This window comes from Petaurus breviceps, unplaced genomic scaffold, assembly GCF_028583685.1.
Source record: "Petaurus breviceps papuanus isolate PSGF00001 unplaced genomic scaffold, PetGlider_PUasm1.0 181, whole genome shotgun sequence".
NCBI lineage: Eukaryota > Metazoa > Chordata > Mammalia > Diprotodontia > Petauridae > Petaurus > Petaurus breviceps.
In genome coordinates this window covers 22,874,005-22,890,655 of record NW_027185784.1, presented here as the reverse complement: position 1 = coordinate 22,890,655, position 16,651 = coordinate 22,874,005, and the positions used below count along the sequence as shown (strand labels likewise).

At 42.1% G+C, this 16,651-nt stretch overlaps 1 protein-coding gene across 3 annotated transcripts in view; it reads left to right on the top strand.

The window, feature by feature from the left end:
• The window catches only part of ZC3HAV1L (zinc finger CCCH-type containing, antiviral 1 like), an 80,772-nt gene continuing 64,121 nt past the window's right edge, over positions 1 to 16,651 (top strand). The window contains exon 1 of one of the 3 annotated variants that reach the window (XM_069087319.1): positions 1 to 518. In XM_069087319.1, coding sequence (XP_068943420.1) covers positions 232 to 518 — 287 coding nt within the window. In that variant the 5' untranslated portion in view covers positions 1 to 231. Of the gene's footprint in view, positions 534 to 16,651 lie in introns of all 3 variants that reach the window. The other 2 variants (XM_069087318.1, XM_069087320.1) reach the window with 2 other exon arrangements.

Here is a 16,651-nt window from a genome sequence, read left to right as displayed (position 1 = left end):
GGATTGACTATCCCAGCTTCGCGATTGGTCCTGGCTTCCTCTTCCAGAGAGACTGCATCCCCCTTTCCCTCCCCTTTCCAGGCTAGGGCCCACCCCTCGCCTTGGTCCGCCTAGGGCTTTGGCTCTACCTTTCAATTGTGAGGAGGAGGGGAGGAGTCGGCTGCGGCTGCCACTCCAGCTGCTGCTCCAGCTGCGGCTCGGTTCCGTGGCTCCTGGGCCCGGCTGCGAACCATGGCAGATCCCGGGGTCAGCTGCTTCCTCACCAAACTCTTGTGCGAGAACAAGGCGGGCTCCTCCGACGTCCGGCAGTTAAGCCAGAAGATCGGCTGGTCCGAGGCACAGCTGAACCAAATCCTGCAGGAAGCCGGGCCCGAGCGCTTCCTGCTGGTGGAGGACGAGGACCCCACCGTGGCCGTGGCCGTGAGCCCCTTGCGCCTCTGCGGCCACTACCTGCGGGACGAATGTGACGGCTGCGAGCGGCTACACATTTGCAAACTGTTCATTCAAGATAGGTGCAGGTATAAGAAACAGGGGTGAGTATGGGGAGGCTAGGGGGGCGGGGCGGGAGGAAGAGATCACGGGCTGGGGAGGGGGGAAGAAGAGGGGGAGTGATGGTGAAGATGGCAGAGGGGATGGGAGAGAAGACACGCACGACTAGCATCTTCCAGAAGCTCTTTGTGCTCCGGTGTCCTCCAGATACACAGAGGCTTAGATGGTTAGAGCTGGATGAAAGACCGCATGTCATGTTTTGACCGCAGCAGTTAACTGCCGCCCTCCCCCAGTTTCATTAATTTTGTATTTATTGTGTATCTCGCCTTTATTTCTCTACACAAGCTATCCTAGACTATAAGTTGCCAAGACGATTCCAGCCTCTATTGGTAGAAGGAATTTCCTCTTAGGGAAATTCCCTGTACCAGTGAAATCACAAGCTTAGCTCCTTGCCTATCCCTATCCGTGTTGTATCCCCCTATTTGAGGTCAAAGACTGTTTCTTTTTCTTTTGTCTTTATCATTGGCGCCTAGCCTAGTATAGGCTATTACGAATTAGAAGTTTAAAGAATAATTACTGAATTAAGGTTCTAATTTCACAGCTGATGAAATAGCTCCTGTAGGTTGTAACGTCCTTTAGGGCAGGGGCTATTTGCTTTTTTTTTTTAATCTTTTGTTTCCCTAGCTTCAGGTTTTGACGCCTAGTACAGTTGTCTTGCTTGTAGTGGGTGCTTAATAAATTGATTTGAACTGAAATGAGGAAGTAAGTTCCCCAAGGGCATAAATCCAGACTGAAGGAAGGCTGTAACTAGAACAGGGTTTCTCCTCAGATCCAGCCATGTGTCTATCAGGCCCTGCAGGATTTCTGAGCTGTCGAGTCTTAAGTGGAAGGGGAAGATTTTGGTAAATCAGCCAAAGTCCTAGGAGACTCTTGAACAGTTTCCATGGAAGCTGAACCTCAAAGTCTATGTCCACTTCGCCACTTTCTAGTTCGCACTTTTCTACGTGGTTAAGGGAAATGAAACTGAAACAAAAAGGTGATGAATAAACTGAAGATTGCCCTTTCCCCTCCAATGAAGGCAGGGGTTTGATGAACATAGGGTTACTCAGTTGTAATGGAGGAATAATTATAAGGCCATAGCTTCTACAAGGTACAGAAGAGTGAGATGTGTTTTTTTGTTTGCTTGTTAAGAATGTGTAAAAAAAAATTTGTGAAACCAAATTCCTCCCCTTTGTCCTCACCTTTCCAGCCCACATTGATGCAAAGTGTAACACATTAAGAGGAAGTAAACCTAACCAGTAACATGGGAGTTAAGGGGAAATGGACAAGGAAAGGGTGGATTTCTACCAATTACTTGCTCCTCTGCTCCCTCCCTTTCTGTTCCCCATTCCATCTTCCTTTTTTTTTTTTGCTTTTTGGAGGGGCAATTGGGGTTAAGTGACTTGCTCAAGGTCCAAGGTAGTTTTTTGTGTTAAGTATCTGAGGCCAGATTTGAACTCCTGACTCCAGGGCTGGTGCTGTACTCACTGCACCACCTAGTCTCCCCCATTCCATATCTTTTTCTGCCAACAGTGAGTTCCTGCTCCCAAATATCACCCAATAGAATAACAACTACATTTCACATTTAGCAAAATCCTCTCTATTTTTGAATCAAGAGAATGACTTTTTTCCATTTCACGAGTCGGGGTGGGGGGGTGAAATGGGATTGAAGTACAGAGAGAATGGTACAATAGGGCTGAAATGGCAAGGATGGAGCTAGGAACCCAGGACACTTAACATCCAAATTCCTGTCATGGTCATTAGTCCCTCCTCCCTCTGATTGCTCAATGCTCTTAATGAATCCTATTTTCAGAAAGATGAATTGCTATCAGGTGATACATTTACTTTTTCAAATAAGCCCACTTTTAAAAATGCTGAATTTGTCCAAAAGGAAAAGGGAGTGTGTAGGGGTAGGGGTGGGGCTGGTGATTAGAGGTATAATCTTTTTTCCAGTGCATGTGAAACTATTGTTAGGGGGCAGTTTGAGTTTAACATGAATTTTGCACCCATTGATGGGGGGAGTACAACAGGAGGGTGACCTCTACAGACTGGTTAAAGGGTTAGTGCTGTCAACATGCATTGAGGTGTGTGAGAAGAGATCTGTGGCTCCCAGTAGGAAAAGGCCTGTAGTGGGCCACCTGCCCTAGGAAAAGACTGACGGGAAATGGCCCCTGTACACTCCCTCCTTGGAAATGGGCCCAACATGTGTGTGTGTGTGTGTGTGTGTGTGTGGAGGGGGTGTAGGGGTGCTTTTCCCCAGGACACCTCACATGAGACTACACCAAACCTGTGGTCCTGGCTGGTGTTGTCAGAGACTTGGTTCCCACAGTGAGGGTTCTTCCCATTGGAGCTTCCCTTGGGGCAGAATTTAAGCATTACCCCCAGTCCCCCGTTTCTCCCATAAGCCATATGGTTTTTATTGCTCACTTTTGCATAGCTGATGATTTTTAGAAACTGATATATTGTGTATGTGTCAGAAGAAATGCCTGTTCTCAGTGACATTGAGAACATGGAAAAGATCCGTTTCCTTAGGTCCCTGAAATGGGGATAGTTGACAAAGACAACATGCTGTGTTCCTTTTGTAGGAGAGGCTCTCCCTCCCAATTGAGAAACATTGTACCTGTAACACCTAAATTCAACTGTCTTACCACTCCATGTATTACTCTTCTCCATTTCCCTCAGACTTGCCCCCTCCCCTCCAAAGTAAATGGCTTTTCTTGCCCTTCTACCTTAAGTTTATTGTATTCTCCCTCCTTCCCCCCCCCCAGATAAACACCTAATTAAAGTCCTTTCTAAGGTAGGAAGGGGAAGTAGAGCATATTACCAGATGTTGTGAGAACAGAGAATGGGAATGGAAGTCTCCAAATGGGACATAGAGGAAGGGGGGAAAGGGCTTTATCATATATCATGCATGTCCTTCTCCTGCTTCTTAAAATTGAAAATTTATGGGGTAGAAGTGTAGGTCAAATTACCCTCCTGTCTCAAGTCCAGAATTTTATACTTAAAGTAGGCTATTCATTGGATGTAGAGAGGGCCTGGTACTAGTCAATATATGGGCAGCTAGGTGGTGCCAGTAGTTAGAGTGTTGGGCATAGAATCAGGAAGACCTGAGTTCAAATGCAGCCTCAGATAGTTCCTAGTTGGGTGACACTGGGCAAATCACTTAATTTCTGTTTGCCTCAGCTTTCTCATCTGTAAAATGGGGGTAATAATAGCACTTATGCCCCAGGGTTGTTTTTAGGATTAAATGAAAAAATAATTGTAAAGCTCTTAGCACTGTGTCTGGCACATATTAAGTGCTATCTAAATGTTAGTTATTATTATTGAATGTTGGCTTTTACCTGCTGACAAAGACAAGTTATCACCAAACCTTGTTCTGTTTTGCTGCCTTGATTGTATTCTTCTTGTAGGCCTTACTGCTCCTTAAAAGCCCAATGAGAAAGCCTCCAATCCTAAATAATATCGATTCGGAGATGAATGTTTGTCTTTGCACCTAAAATAAACTGGAATTTTCCCCACATATATTTACAACAATATCTTCCTTCTTTAACTCTACTTTGTAATTCTGATGCCATGGGTTTGATTCTACTACTAATGGAGGGAGTGGGGTAGTGACACTGGGGACAGAATTCCCATTTATATTCTAATTCATGATGAAATTTGTGGTACTTAATAGGATTTTTTTCCTTCTTTGAAAGTCTTGAAGGGATGGTTGGGAACTAGGGGAAGGTCACTGAAAAATTGGCCATGGACAACAATATTAAGTTTATTGGGTGTGAGGTGGGCATATGTAATGCCATGCACAGAAACTTTCCAGAAGAACTGCTACTGTGGACAGCTTTTTTAAGGTTCTGATTACTCAGTAGTGATCACTCTATTTATTCCATAACAAAAGCAAAACATACACGGAAAATCAAGATACAGCATAATTCAAAATATAGCATTCACCATATTACAGCTTATCACAGAAAATCACAATATAATATTTATAGCATAGTCTCAAAGTAAAATAGTCACTCAAATTAACTCAGTCACTTATCAGTAGTATCAACGTACACAGTCAAAGTCTTCCACTCTTGGGGCAAAGTCTTGATTAACTCAATTAGATACTTATCAATAATGTCTTACTAAGTATCATACACAAAATCCTCCACCCCTTAGGTCACTAGTAAACTATAATTCCATAATTACTCAGTACCCAAGGAGAGGTCTTTTCATCTTCACTTGGGGCCTGTTCTCAGATTCCCTGGATCCCCTTCCATGGTCCCAGATTCTACCTGGATTCACCAGACCGTAACCTTGCATTCAATGGCAGACAGCTACCAGTTCCTTGACTTTCAGCTCTCTTCCTGTTCCACACTGGCGTTCACAGGGTCTGGTCCATCCTTCACCATTTCTGCTCCAGGGAATTCAAGGCTCAACCAAGCCACAAACAAAGTCTCAGCATCCCAGTCATGCTTCAGTCACTTGGGTTCCAGCCTCCTGGCTCTGGGCTCTGGGCTTCTGGGAACCTGTTCAGAAGAAGCTCCATCACCACCACAAGTTCTCAGGACTCAGTTCTCCATTCTTCTGTAGCTGTTCTGCCACCAGATCTGGGTCTCAAGGAAAATCGGACTGTGCCTCTCTGGGGCTTTTCTTATATACACAATATTAACTACTTCCTTCAGTCAACCCCTTCCTGTTATGTCAGTTAACAGGAGACAGGAGTTCATACCTTCTGTTCCCCCAATCAGAGACTTGATCAGTTACTAAGTGCTAAGTGACCTGCTACTTTTGCCAACACAAAAGGGATCTTAAAATTCAAAATTACATTACCATTACAGCATATAAGGATAGAAATTTACATTTATGTATGTATATATTATACATATATATTTTGTTGCTTAGTTATTTCAGTCATGTATGACTCTTCATGACCCTATTTGCAGTTTTCTTGGCAAAGATACTGCAGTGGTTCGCCATTTTGTCTACCTCATTTTATAGATAAGGAACTGAGGCAAACAAGGTCAAGTGACTTGCCCTGGGTCACAAAGCTAGTAAGTGTTTGAGGACAGATTTCATCACAGAGAGATGAGTCTTTCTGACTGCAGGCCTGGCACACTATCCACTGTACCACATAGCTGCCCCCAATTTTTCTCTCTTCTCACACATACAAAATCGATATGCATGTGATGTTTGTATACATACAAACAAACACATACATTCCATATGAATTTTAAAAGATGATTTAAGATAGAAAAATGGTAAGCCAGAAACTCTTGGAAATAGGATTAGAGTTGACCATATAGTTTCCCATTTTTCACCTTAGCTGGAGTGGAATCCACTAATTAAGATCAATTCCATTTCCTCATGTTGTAGGTTGTGGGTTACAATAGCCATTGATACCACATGGCAGTTCAGTCTAGTTTCAGACCCACCCATAGACCATTCCTGAACAAGATTTGTACATCATTCACTCAACCCTACTTCTGCCGAATCTTTTCCTTGTTTTAGTCACCAATCACCCCCTACTTCACCTTTAATCTCCCAGCTACTTATTCCACCAGAGTTTCAAGCCGAACCTTCCGGAGTAGTCTTGGCTACTTGGTTAGTTGGGTGAGGCCAGAACTCTTTTAGAAAAGGAAGAGTAAGTAGCATCACTGATGAGGTACAGGTTCTGGTAACCCCCTTGAACTCTGATTGAATCTTCCTTTTTGATGAGGCATTTACCTGAGGCCATAAGCCTTTCATTTTAGCTCAGCCCAAATCTGTTACTAGCCTAGCCCTCCTTTGTCCAGCTAGCCCCCACCCAAAATAACTATATACCCTTAAACTAGCCTAATCCTTCATGGTCTGTCATTCCCAGGTAGCCTCCAGATATTTCCCACCCTTAATCTCTCTTTACTGGAGTCTGACCTCCCCAAACTCCTCCTCTGGACCACCCCTAGATTCCTCCCACAACTTTTCTGTATATAGGACCCATCTGACCTCCATGAGAAGGTCAGGAGAATTATCTAGGGCAGACTGTCAGATGATTCTAGCCGGCTTGTCCAATGCAAGTGTCACAGATACCGAGGCTCCTTAAGAATCTACCCATTACGGCGAATCTTTAATAAACTTTGCTTTTCTTTGGCTGAGAGAAGACTTGAGTCCAATTGATTTGTCAGGACCCAACATGTTGGTATTTTGGGGCCTCCAGCACTCCTAACCCTATACCTCAATATTTTATGCTTCCCTGACCTCTTAACTACACAGAATCCTATTTTAGGCCCATCCATTTACTTTTTTTTTTTTTGGCCTTTTGGAGGGCAGTTGGGGTTAAGTAACTTGCCCAAGGTCACACAACTAATGCAGGCGAGTTCATCTAGTGACCCCCTCATTTACTCTTTCTAGCCCTGAAATGAGGACTGACTATTGCCATAACCAGTCCAGAACTGATAACTAGTATTAACACTGAATTTCCAAAATATGGAGGCTAGGTAGGGTGCTGTTCCCTGGTCACAGTTGAAGAGGCTACCCACTAAGAGGGTTAGGGTTGCTCTGGAGACCCCAAAATAACAACACGCCTTGTCCTGCCAAATAAATTCGACTCAAGTCTTCTCAGCCAAAGAAAAGTAAAGTTCGCTTGCATTAGACACAGAGTAAGTCCGTGTTAAGTCATTGCTATGGCACTCTCACACCACGTGGTATGAGATGGGGTCTTATATATAGAAGGTTGTGGGAGGAATCTAGGGGGGTCTAAAGGAGGAGTTTGGGGAGGGTCTTCAGGAGGAGTTAATGAGGTCAATGAGTGATTAAGGGTGGGAAGTCACCTGGAGACCACAAACAATGGTGGGCTAGGCCAGTTCAGGGGTGGGAAGTCTTAGCAACAGACCTGCCTTATCAAATGGGATGATTTAATCAAGAGTCCTAGGGAGGTTCCCAGAGCCTGTACCTCAAGGACTCAAGGAGAGCTGGAGGGAGCTCCCAGAGCCCATACCTCATCATTCCCCCCTCAAACATATGGGACCCAAATTCCTTTGGGGTAAAGGGCGAAGTTCTCAGCCTCTGAAAGTACTTCCTGTTGGCAAGGGGTGTAGAGCTGTCCCTGCCTCTCTGGGTCTGGTTCAAGGGGTTCAGACTCTGGAACGTGGATGATGCCAGGTCCAGTGGGCTGGAGAACTTGGATTCAGTCAGAGATTCACATAGCTTTAGTGGTCATCCAGAGGTTGATGGCTTGAACCCTGAAGGAGACAAACCTGGCAAAGAGGTTAAGCAAACAAAAACCAAACAGGCACCAAAAAAAAAAATAGAGAAAAGACAATTTCCCTGGTAGGAATTAAAAATGACTGTGGCAAGGCCAAAATGTTGTCAGATATCCCTTTCCTTTCTAAATTGCTCCATGGACATTTAGCACATGGAAAGCAATAGCAGGCATAGAATCTAATAGTTTTCAAAAACAGGCAACAACTTCCCAAAAGCCTGTTCTTTCCTTCCATCATCACAGAGAGTAAAAGCTTTCTTCTAGATTGGGTAAAGCTGGAGTGGTGGTCAATTTAGTTTTCAAATTCTCAAAACTTTCACCTGGTGGTCTGGGCCTTGAGTAGCAATTAACGATTGTAGTCCCTCCCAGGCCTTGGGTTTAATTGGATATAGACCACTCTGGAGTAACACTTTAGGATCTAGGAGTCAAACAAATGCTGGCATGGCAAAAGTAGCTCAGGCAGGAATTTCCTGATCCCAACTATTGACTCAACTATCTCCCATACTTCTGAGGGAACATGGGGAGATCTGGGAGGCTTAACTAGAGAAAGCTGGCTTCCCAATTTCCGACAACAGGTCCCTTCCCAACAAGGGGAAAGGATAAGAGGAGAGCATAAGGAAGGAGTGTTCAAACAACAGATCCCCAAGTAGGCAGGAGACTGGGTATGTCTGGGGACATCCCTTAAGTTTCCCCTTCCATGCCCCTGACCTGACTGGTCAAGGAGAGGGTAGAACCAATTGGTAAGAAAAGAGAACTTAGCCATACCTTCAGCCTCCATGCTTGGAGTTCAGTGAGAGAAATGTAGAAGGTGGGAGCACTGCCAAGCCCCAGGCTTCCCCATCATTCTGAGTCTTGAGAAGACTGGAGGACAGGGTACTGGGAGGTGGCTCTACCATTTTTACCTCGGTGACCATCCTTCCTCCAATGTTCCTCCTGGTCAGATGGGCACAGTTCTAGAGGCGTTGGTTCCTGGGGCTCCCTTTGGGGAGGTGCCCTGGAGGGGCACTCCTTGGACCAGTCCCTCTTTGTGGCATGGAAAGCAGTTTTTCCCCCTGCCTAAGTGACTGGGCTTTCTCCAAGGGGGTCCCTGGAAGGGTTTTTCCTGGCAGCAGCAGCCAAGGATCGGCATGTTTTCTCTCTGGTTTGTTCCCTGAGTTCTTTCTCTTCTGCTGCAATCAGGTCTCTGTTATTAAAGACTCCAAAGGCTGTCTCCAGTAATTGGGCCTGAGGTGTTTGGGGTCATCAATAAATATTTATTAAGCACCTGTTGTATACCAAGCACTGTACTAAGTGCTGGGGGATAGAAAAAGAGACAAAAGTCCTTGTCATCTAGATGTTTGAGGTTAAGGGGACCCCAAAATACTGACATATGCTGGGTCCTGCCCGAATAAATTCAACTCAAGCCTTTCAGACAAAGAAAAAGTTTATTAAAAATCCGCCATATTGGCCAGGTTCTTAAGAAATCTCACCATTCTCTTAAGGAATCTGTTCATTTGTGACACTTGTATTGACAAGTGGACGATAGAATCTGAACTAGATTGAATCTGAGCACCTTCATGGAGGCAAGATGGATTTTATATACAGAAAGTCTGTGGGAGGGATCTAGAGGTGTCCAAGTATTCCAGGGTGATGGGAGGAGGGCTCCAGGAAGAATCTTGGAGAAGAGTCTAAAGAGGATCTAGAAAGGACTAGAGTGACTAGAAATCCTACTCCTGGAATCCAGAGAATAGGATTAAGGGTGGGAAGTAGCTGAAGGCTACCTGGAGATAACAGACAATGGAGGGCTAGGCTAGATTAAAGATAGCAGATTTGGCCATAGTGATACTGGAAGGCTTAAGGCCTCAAAACTAGGCCAGATTGAGTGGGAAGATTGAAGGAGAGTTGAAGGGGGTTCCCAGAGCCTATACCCTGTCATAGGGGCTCACAATCTAATAGGCTAAGACAACAAGCAAACAAATACATACAAACAAGCTACATACAGAATAAATGAGAAATGATAAAGAGAAAGAAGGCACTAGAATTAAAATGGACTGGGAAAGGCTTCCTGGAAAAAGTGAGATTTTAGTTGGGACTTAGAAGGAAGCCAGGGAAGACAGTAGGTGGAAATGAGGAGGGATGGCATTCCAGACCTGAGGGATAGCCAGAGAAAATGTCCAGAGCTGAGAGTTGGAGTGTATCATTTGTGTAACAGGAAGGAAGCATCCTTGCCCTATAGGCTAACCAAAGCTAGGCAACAGGCAATTATTAAGTGATTAATATGTCTCAGACATGGTGCTGAGCATTGGAGATACAAGTACAAGCAGAAGAAAGCAATCCATTTCCTTAAGGAATTTACCTTCTAATGGGGGAAGATGATAAAAAAAGGGAGCTGAAGAGGGGAGAATGGTGTCCTTTTGGGGGTATAAATGGTGAAGTCCTGAGAATCAAAAGCGAGCTGGAAGGGTAATGAAGCATAGTCACCCTGGGCCAGGCAACAAAATGTCCCAGCAGTAATTCATCAAAAGCAGGAGAGTGTCAGAGAAAAGCTGGAGGGGGAGGGGGGCGGGGGGCGCTCGGAAGGGGTAGGATGGCTCCTCATTAAAGCATAAACAGAAAGAAGAAGCAGAACTATAATTATTTCCTTATAAGGGGTGATATTGGAAAACATGATGATAAGAGTTCTTTCTTTTGTTTTACTGTTGGTGGTAGTTAAGTAAAGGGAAGGCTTGTATAAATGGGCAAAATAATTGTGAATGAAGGACTCTTCAGGGGCTGTGACTGGGAAAGCCTTCCCTTTAAAAGAAAGAAAGGAAGTAAGAAAGAAAGCAATTCTAAATGAATTGCTAGTAAAGGGAGGAAGAAAAGCCTGAAGCCTAAGATCATTCCCTGATGCTTTTGGTCCAGAAGGTTAAAAAAGGTTCCTAAATCCTCTTCTTCACTGCAGGTTTTCTTTCCAAATCTTGTCTCCATTTTTTGTTTTTGGAAAGACCAACTGTTTTCATTGTTCAAAAGCTTCTGGTGGCACCACATTACCCATTAGAAGGGACTAACAAGTTACAAACATGAGGGTTTATAATTTTCAGAGGGCTTTTCACACAGATTTTTTCATTTGATTCTTAAGATCTAGGTATTCACATTTTAAAGCTAAGGAAACAACTTGAAAGGCTGGAACTAGAACTTTTTTTCCCCCCAGGGGAAGGACTTGACTTTATTTTATTATAACTTAAAATCTTAAAAAAAATTTTTAGCATTCATTTCTGTAAGATCTTGAGTTCCAAATTTTTTTCTCCCCAAGAAAGCAAGTAATCTGATATAGGTTATATATGTACAAGCTTATTAAACACATTTCCACATTAGTCTTGCTGTGAAAGAAGAGTCAGAACAAAAGGGAAAAACCATGATAAAGAAAAAAAATTTTTAAAGGTGAAAATAGTATGCTTCAATCTGCATTCAGACCCCATAGTTCTTTCTTGAATGTGAATAGCATTTTCCATCATGAGTCTTTTGGAATTGCCTGTGTATACAATTTGTCATTGCTGCTGAGAAGAGCCAAGTCTATCAAAATTGATCATTCACAATGTTGCTGTTACAATGTATAATATCGAACTAGAACTTTTTTTTTCTTTTTTCTTTTGCTTTTTGGAGGGCAATTGGGGTTAATGGCTTGCCCAAGGTCACATGGCTATTTTTTGTGTTAAAATAGCTGGATCCAAACCCAGGTCCTCCTGATCTATTCACTTCACCACCTAGCCACCCCAAGAACTAGAACTTTTAAATACTAGTTTAGTATTCTTTTCACTATACTACAATGTCTTCTGTCATTTTTTCATTACCTTAGAGGAGGTGGGGGAGGTACTTTGTGGAAGGTTTTGTGAAGTCAACCTGCAGGGGAGGGGAGGTAATGATAGCAGTTGTTTCCCCTTAAAAGGGAGAAGGAATAGAAATAAAATGCTGATGAAAATACAAATACAACCCTCTGAGAGAGGTAACACCTTATATTTTATCAGCAAATGCTTTAATTATCAGTTCACTCCTTAACTAAGTGGAATTGACAGCATCTAAGAGTAAGATTGGAACCCGGGGATAGGTACCATGATTTCCTTAGAATATGCAAGCTCCTTAAAAAGGGTGATATAAAAATTCTATGTTTGTTCCAGACCAGTATATTTTTGGTGGGTTTTGACAGAACCAGATTTGTGGTTTCATGCGTATAGTTGATGCCCACCAAGTGTGCCATAGCAAACCCCTTTAAAAGGGGTGGTATAAAAATTATATTTCTTTTGGATCCCAGTATATTTTTGGTGGGTTTTGACAGGGTCCAGAGTTGTGGTATAATTGATTCCCACTGGAGAAACACTCTCTACCAATGCCAAAGGGCAAATTGTGCTGAAATTTATAGACTTAGAAAATTATCTGGAACACTAAGAAGTTAAGTCATCATAAGAAATTATGTAATCATGCAGCTTGTGTTTATCAGAGATGAGACTTAAACCCAAGTTTTCCTGACTAGGAATCAGGTTTTTTATTTACTATTTATGCTGTTTTATGTTTTTGTTTTCCATATGTACTGATTGATAAAGAAACCCATATAGTATGTGGAGAGAATTTGAAATATATATACTATATATTTTCTGTGTATCCTTCAGAGTTAAGGACGCTTTGAATTAAAAGGAAAACAAAGAAAAAAGCCCCCTAACTATGTTGAGTAACTACTATATAGTAGAATAATACAGAGCTAACCGCAACCAAGAGGAAGAAATAGGTTCAGTTCCGACCTTTGACACATACTTGCTGGATGACTCTTGGGGGAGTCACTTGATCTTCGTGTGATACGAAGACAGTTCCCTAAGCATTTAAATAGTAGAACAATTGCTGATCTGTGCTGGCAGTGGGAGTTTCCCTAAAGAGAATTCTCATCACGAATAAAATGCCAGATCTAGTTAAAAAAAAAAGTAGAGAGATGAAGAGTAAGCTCTGGGGAGATCTAAAAATTAAATAAGACTTTCTCTGCTCTCATGGGATTCATAGTCTAGAAGGAGGAAATAACTAATACGTGAATAGAGGATAACCATCTGGTTTACAAAGTTACAAAGTCCTGGATTCAAATCTAGTCTCTGAGGAATACCAACTGTGTGACCCTGGGCATATCACTTAACCTCTCTAAGACTTTACCATATGTTTGTCTTTGGAGAGACTAGTAAAAGCAGTTTCCATAAACTGATTGGAACACTAGAGAGAATACACTAATCAAATTACAAGCCATTACCATAAAACCTTTTATTTGACTATAGTTCTTTTTCATTTTCCACAGCTGCATCTTTCAGGTTTTGCCCACTAAACTTTCCCTAGGTCTCTGTCCTGGGCTCTTTTCTCTCTCCTGTTTCTTTTGATAATCTATCAATTCTCATAAGTTCAAATATCTCTATAAAGGTAATTCCCATACCTCTATGGCCTTTTAAGCATCGTGAATTGGATGTCCCATAGACATCTTAAACTCAAAATATCCAAAATAGAACTCATCTTTAGCCTCAAACACTCCCTTCTCAACTTTCTAATTGCTGTAGAGGATACCACCAATTAGGCTCTCCACCTTGTTGTCATCTTTGCTCCTTCATTCTCATTCTCCTTATATAGCCAATCTGGAAGGGAGGGAATAAACATTTATATAATGCCTACTATGTGTCAAGCTCTGTGCTAAGTGGTTTTTACAAATATTACCATTTGGTCCTCTTGATAACCTTCCGGAGGTAGGTGCTATTATTATCCCCATTTTACAGTTAAGGAAAGTGAGGCAGACAGCAATTGTGACCTTCACAGGGTTACATAATTAGTTTCTGAGAGTGACTTTGAACTCAGGACTTCCTGACTCTGAGCTCCACACTCTATCTGTTATTTGTCTGTTGTTTTCAAAGAGGACCAATGACATCGTGGGGTGATGTCTTGACTTGTGCAGGAATTGCATTTATGTGAGGCAGAGTTACATAAAGTCATCAGATTCACTCTCTCTCCCAGAGTCATTGAAGTCCAGTGGCAAGACAAAAGTCAGGACAATTGCCAATAATGGTCCAGGACGTAGGGGATGCCTGACCAAGCTCTAAGGTCTTCACAGCGCTTACTTTGACCTCCTTCATGGTTGTTGGAACAAATTGTTCTCATCCATCCATTCAGCCAGAGGAAGTCTTATAAGCTTGGGGTAGACATGCTGCTAACTCACTAGCAGTTTGAAGTCTATTGGTTACCCTCAACCTAGTTTAGCTAGTCTGCTGAGACAGTTTTACCATGTGAGGCCTCTGCACGTGCTGTATAGCTTCTTGGAGGCACAGGTGAGAGTTGGATGAAAGGTGGACACCAAAGGTGAATGAGCAACCTTGAATAGGGCTCAGCAAATCTCACATCAGAGGTGCTATTACGCCTTGAACAGCCCATAAACCCCACAGACACCATGACTGGCTGCCTTTAATCTCTTATGTTGTTTTTAATTTTTTGCTTTTTAGAGGGCAATTGGGACTAGTTTTTGTGTTAAGTGTCTGAGGTCAAATTTGAACTCAGGTCCTGCTGACTCCAGGGCCGGTGCTCTATTCACTGTGCCACCTAGCCGCCCCTCTTATGTTATTTTTAACCTTCACAACATCTTTGTGCATGTATTCACATGTATACGTGTGTATGTGTGTGTATATGTGTGAATACATGTATGTGCACACATACACACATATATTTTCCCTTTTTTACCCTCAAAACCCATCTACTCTAGCCTAAGTCCTCATGACCTTTCTGCCAAACTATTGAAATATAATTCTCTTTGGTCCTCCCGACTCGAATCTCTCCCTTTGTACAATATGTCCTCCAAAGTGATCTGCCAATTGTCAAAGTGATTTTTCTAAAGTGAGGTCTGACTCTGTCATTGGTCTACTCAGGAAACTCAAGTGGCTCCCTATCACCTTCTCTGTTTGACATTTAAAGCCCTGCAAACCTAGCCCCTTCCTGCCTTTCCAGTCTTGTTATACTTGTCTCCCATTCCTGAACTCAGCAATCCAGCTGCACTGGCCTATCTGTTAGTCTTCATACTCCATGCCCCCAATTTGATGTCTTTGCATTGACTGTCCCCCATACTTGGGATTCTCCTTCTCTTCACCTCCACCTCTCATTTGCCTGGACTTCTTTCAATATTCAGCTCAAATCTTAGCTCCTTCAAGGAGCCTTTCCTGAGTCCCCTAAACTATTATTCGTTTCCTTCTGAGATTACATTCAGTTTACCCTGTATTTAGTGTTTATGTATGTGTTTGTTGCAGGTTGTCTCCCTCATACAATGTGAACTCCTTGAGAACAGGGACAGTTTTTGCCTTTCTATCTGTCCCTTAGCACAGTACCCGGTACACAGTAATTGTTTAATAAATGCTTGTTGACTGACTGACTAGTATATGTGAACACATAAAACTATTTATCTTCCCTATTTCTATGGAGAGAATAGAATTTTAAAATAATTTAATACTTAAAAAAAAGTGTTCTCCTTTCTACTATTTTCTTCCTTGTGACTAAGTTAAAACAAGAACAAATCCCTCCATAGATCTACCTAAAATTCCCACATTACCTATGTCTGAAAAAGTATTTTTCTTTTTGCATTTGAGTTCTTCACCTCTTTATCCAGAAGTGCATAGTGATGTATTTCATGAATTTTTTGTAGTCATGGTTTATCATTTTGTTGATCAGAATTCTAAAACTTTTTAAAGTTGTTTTTCTCTCTAATGTTGTTATCATTGTATAAATTATTTTCATTTCTGCTCACTTCACTCTGTATCAGTTCATATTGATCTTCCTAGTTTTTTCCTGAAATTGTCCATTTCATCATTTCTTATGGCACAATCATGTCCTATTACATTCATATGACACAATTTGTTTAAAAATCAACACCATCATTTATTTTTAACATATTCTTTCGTACTTGTATACTGAGTGAGACAGCTCTTGTAGCAAAAAATTAAAAAAGAAAGTGAAAGAAAAATGATAAACAATTCAACAACACTAAGAAATACCAACCAATCATGGTATCTTCTCTGTTTCCCATTTATATTCCTCATCTCAGCACACAAGGGAAGAAGTTACATTTTGGGAAAATAGACCTGTTTTTTTTTTTAATTAAATTTTATGCTTATTTTTAGTTTACATCATTCATTTCCACAAGATTTTGAATTACAAATTTTCTCCGTCTTTCCCCTACCCAGGACCCCAAAACAGCAATCTCACTGTATACGCCCTCCCCCTATCTGCTCTCTCCTACATCTTCCCCCGTTTCCCCACCAACTTTCTGGTAGGGCAAGATGGATTTCCATCCTCCAGTGCCTCTATATCTTATTTCCCAGTTGCATGTAAAATAATAATAATAATATATTTTTAAACATTTGATTTCAAAACTTTGAATTCCAGATTCTTTCTCTTCTTCCCTCATCACCCACCCTTATTGGGAAGATAAGCAATTCAATATAGGTTGTACATATATAGCTATGCAAAACGTTTCCATAGTGGATATATTGTGAAAGACTGACTATATTTCCCTCCATCCTATCCTGCCCCCCACTTGTTCTATTCTCTATTTTGACCCTGTCCTTTTTCAAAAGTGTGTACTTCTAACTACCCTGTCCCCTAACCTGCCCTCCCCCCTCCATCATCCCCCATTTCACCCCCTTCCCCCTTACTCTCCTATAGGGCAAGATACCCTATTTAGTGTGTATGTTATTCCCTCCCTAAGCCAAATTCAATGAGAGTAAGATTGACCCATTCCCTTTTGCCTTCCTGTTCTTCCCTTCCATTGTAACAGTTTTCCTTTGCCTCTTAATAGACCTTTTTTTTTTTTTTATTTTTGAGCAATCGGGGTTAAGTAACTTGCTCAAGGTTACACGGCCAGGTGTTTCTGGGTGGGTGCTAAGT